The sequence below is a fragment of the Carassius carassius genome, chromosome 48 (genome assembly GCF_963082965.1).
Source record: "Carassius carassius chromosome 48, fCarCar2.1, whole genome shotgun sequence".
Classification (NCBI taxonomy): Eukaryota; Metazoa; Chordata; class Actinopteri; order Cypriniformes; family Cyprinidae; genus Carassius; species Carassius carassius.
Window position 1 is genome coordinate 3097765 of NC_081802.1, and position 4689 is coordinate 3102453.

Here is a 4689-nt window from a genome sequence, read left to right on the forward strand (position 1 = left end):
AACTGAGTAACATGTGCGTCAGATACCTGTGTGTGTGTTTACAGGGGCTTGTGTAAGAATGTTTTTATGCAAAATTCATGCTTCACTTTAATTAGCTCACAGACTTTACACAACTTCTTAGAGAATTTCAAATAAAATTGTCTATTAGAATATAAATTTTATTTGAAATGATCTTAGAACTTGTGTAAAGTCTAGAGTTAAACCTAGGTTTTTACTAATTTACTTTTACAAACTTTTCTACTGCTATCTAAAAAAGACATACTGACAACTATTTGTTCATACTCAACTTTATTTAACTTTATTAAAAAAAGTCAACTTTATTAAAAAAGAAAATGTCAAATATTAAAGCAAGCAGAGCAAGGCAGGGGATTCACACTCAACACTTTACCAGTCTGCCGTTAGATCACACACTGAACCACTGAAGAACATGTTTCACAAGTTTGTCTTGTTCTGTTTGTGCTGCTGGGGTCTGACTGGTAAGTTTATGATATTATATTTATGGCTTTTTTCTTTTTGAGGGTAATAAAGCTGCTGCTACTGATAATTTTTTTATTGTTTTATTATTTGATTTTTTTTATCTCCTGTTATGAAGCAAAAGAATTATGAATATTGTATAAAACAACACAAGATCTACTATCTTTGAATTCATGTCTCTGTTGGGATTAGGAAGTTTACATTAAATCCAGATTTGGAAAAGATCATGAAAATAATGGAAATCCCTTCAGTGAATGTAGATCTTCAGAAAGTGTGAACTTCTGTTGAGCTGCTTTCAAATATCCGGCCATTTTTGTCCTTTTAAAAAGGTTTCTAATAAATATATTTATTTAAAAATACTTCTGCTGTGATCATAAACATCTACATTAATATCATGGAAATATACAAGTCAAAATGTGCAGGAACCTTAAAGTCCAGGGATCTAATGATCTAAATGTATTATTTATTTTTAAATATATATTTAAAATATCCAGCACAATTGTTTGTGTTACACCAATCAGGATTAATCTTAAATTTAGATTAAATCCAGGTTTTTAATAATTCTGTTGCACCAAACTTTGAAATTAACTTTAACTCTTTTACTTTGATGTAAACTCTATATTCACTTATTATGTCTTTATCTGCCAAGTGTGCGCAAAAACACAAGGAGCTCTTGGTAAATACAGACTGAACAAACATAAAGACATACTGTATATGACATGAGAGCAGAAAGAACATTTAAATAATAATAATAATAATATTAATGTGGTATACATCTAGAGAAGAATCCTGAACAGATTTGTGAATTATGTAAATTATATAAATATGAGTTTAATTCATTAAATAGCGCAGCTGCAGTGTTTCCTCTGTCTGCTTGACTCTAACAGTCTCTCTGTTATTAACAGTTAACGGTTTACAACAGCTGTTTATTAAGACCGCTGATATTTAACATTGTGTTTGTTTCTCCTGAGACTTTAATCAGTTTAAAATCTGTTTGTTGATCAGGTGTGTTTGGTGATTCAGTGTCAGTGACGGAGGGAGATTCTGTTACTCTACACACTGATCTTACTGAAATACCTGAAGAAGACGACATACTGTGGAGATTTGGAGATGAAAAGTCTCTCATAGCTAAAATGAAGAAAAAGCAAATCTTCACATATAATGAGACTGATGAGAGATTCAGAGACAGACTGAAGCTGGACGATCAAACTGGATCTCTGACCATCACAAACATCTCAACTGAACACTCTGGAGATTATCATCTAGAGATAAGTGGAGCGAAACTGACATCAAAAACATTCAATGTTTCAGTCTATGGTGAGTAGAGAAGTAATTTGTCAATTTTCACATATTCTATTTATATTGTCAAACTGTTATTAATTTTATACTTTAAGATGACAGACACATTCAGTGACCCTTAACACGCTAAACTCACACTCAGCACAACATTCATTACACCGACTAATAGATTCAGATCTCTCCTGTTTCTCAGCTCGTCTGTCTGTTCCTATCATCAGCAGTAACTCTTCACAATGTGCTTCATCCTCCTCGTCCTCAGAGCAGAATTGTTCATTGGTGTGTTCAGTGGTGAATGTGGGTCATGTGACTCTCTCCTGGTACAAAGGAAACAGTTTATTGTCCAGCATCAGTGTGTCTGATCTCAGCATCAGTCTCTCTCTACCTCTGGAGGTGGAATATCAGGATAAAAACAGCTACAGCTGTGTGCTCAACAATCCCATCAGCAACCAGACTCAACATCTGGACATCACTCAGCTCTGTCACACATGTTCAGGTTCTTCCACAAGTTATTCATTGAGCTGATCTCTGTCTCCTGTTGTAGATCAGACTGATTCAGTCACTTACATTAATGTCTGTCTTTTACTCTTCTTCTGTTCCTCCAGACTCTGTGTTTCTGATCGTGTTGATCTCTGCTGGATCTCTGTTGATTGTCACAGCAGTCGTGATCTTCTGCATCTGCAGGAAACACAGAAAAACTGATCAAGAAGGCAAGTGTTATCTTCTCCATTTAAAACAAGTTAAATAAATAATTCTTAAAAAATATGTTCTAAATATCGATGCCAACTGATAGCCCTATTTTATAATTTAATTAAAATGATTCTTATTATTTTCATTGTTATAATAAATGTCTATTTGTACATAATGGCACTGAGCATCCTTCTTTACTCATCTCACACACACACACACACACACACAAAACTTTCTCTATTTTATGAACACAATCATATCATGGTTTGATTTATGTGTAAATTAATGTGTGATTGAAGTGTCTTTCTAAATGTAATGATAAACACTCTTGAACTACTTGTGTGTGGAAACAGTTAAAAGTCTAACGGCTAATTAAATTAGTTAATGCCATGTTTAAAATCATTGAGTGTTACTTTGGAGTTAAATCTGCGGAAAAAAAGCCTGTATAATAACACACAGACTGTGAAGAAGCAGATCTAATTAAGATGAGGTTTTGTGGTTTTAATGTCTCTATTATTATTTAAACAGAAGACATCACTTACGCCGAGACGAAATTCCACAACAGAAACACAAACTGGTAAGACAATTATTAATAATACATTTGTATATATTTTGAAATTAATATTAGCTAAGATGAATAAATGCTGTAGAATCATTGTTCATTCTTATTTCATGTTATCTATTTTAATGTTAGATAATCAAAAATACAGTCCTTCATAGCTAGTTCATGTAACTGGACAATACATTCATGTTAACAAACAAAACTTTTCATTTTAATAATGTATTAATAAATGTTGAAATAAATTTCAGCTAAGATTAATAAATGCTGTAACTAAATCTATTATCTAAAGTAGTTATCAAATGTTACCTAATAAAATCTTATTGTAAAGTGTTACTGTAAAACTGTGTTCCTGTGGCTCAGTGGTAGAGCATCGTGTTAGCAGCGCAAAAGGTTGTGGGTTCAATTCCCAAGGAACACAAATACTGGTAAAAAAAAATATATATATATTCTGAATGCACTGTAAATTGCTTTGGATTAAAGTGTCTGCTAAATATACAATTTTAGCAGAGTCTGATGTATGTGACAGCGTACTTTTGATTTTGTCTGAATAATATTTAAGTCCATTTCAACCACATAAAAAAGTATGTCATAATTATGACCAAATTAGAAATTATGAAATATTGAAATTCTGATATTAAATAGTCAAAACTATAACTTAAAAAGATGAAAATATCACATACAAAGCTTAAATAATGACATTTCTAATTATAACGTAAATATTGAAATTATGACATACTAATTTTGGCTTGTTTATCATCTGACTTAAGTATGTCGTAATTTAGAATTTTAATTAATTTATTTATTTTTTTTTGTTTGTGTAAGATTCCCTTTTAGGTGTTTAGTTCGTTATGTCTGTGTGCAAGGAGTGAAGTGTGGTTGCCGTTGTAACAATTTCCTATGATGGTTTAATAAAGTATTTAATAATAATAATAAGAAGAATTGTGACTCTGTATGACAAATTTTGTGGATTATGATTTACCAGAGTTTATTTGGTGGTTAGGCCTGTCACGATAACTACTTTTGTTGGGAAATATATTGTCCCAGAAATAACTGATATTATTGTCATTTTAAGACTATTTTATGACACTGAATATATAATGATAATATAAGGCAAGCATGATATTGCATGCACAAGACAGTCAAACACATTTACATTTATCAGAAGCTTTTATGCAAAGCCACTTACAGTGCATTCAGACTACACATTTTTTTTTTTTTTACCAGCATGTGTGTTCCCTAGGAACTGAACCCACAACCCTTTTGTGCTGCTAACGCAATGCTCTACCACTGAGCCACAGGAACACAAACACATCCTTCTAATGCAGGTTTCCATATAAAAACAATGGGGAAAAATAGCACAAGTGGAATGCAAAAATGCATTCTCTTCCTTGTGAAACCTCCTTAACGCTAGCTTTGAGAGAGCACCATTTTTGCGTTATTACATTTATGTATGTAACAGAACAGTGAATTGGACTTCCATACTAGAGTCTGGAGTTATAAGGAAAACAATATAATGCCTCAAATGATACCTTCTTTTCACCTTTCAATGTCATAAATAATGCAATAACTCGACATATTGATTATTCTGACAGGCCAAGTGGCAGTGATTAGCTTTTATAGCATAATGATCTATCACATAAATCTCACATGTAACTGCACCACTTGTT

General features: G+C 32.2%; 1 protein-coding gene across 1 annotated transcript; it reads left to right on the forward strand.

The window, feature by feature from the left end:
• The first annotated feature begins 427 nt into the window (after positions 1-427).
• LOC132131352 (SLAM family member 9-like) lies at positions 428-2295 on the forward strand. Its single transcript, XM_059543373.1, has 3 exons — positions 428-476; positions 1480-1791; positions 1967-2295. Exons 1-3 carry the CDS (start codon positions 428-430, stop codon positions 2293-2295), a joined length of 690 nt encoding a protein of 229 aa, XP_059399356.1.
• The last annotated feature ends 2394 nt before the right edge of the window (positions 2296-4689 follow it).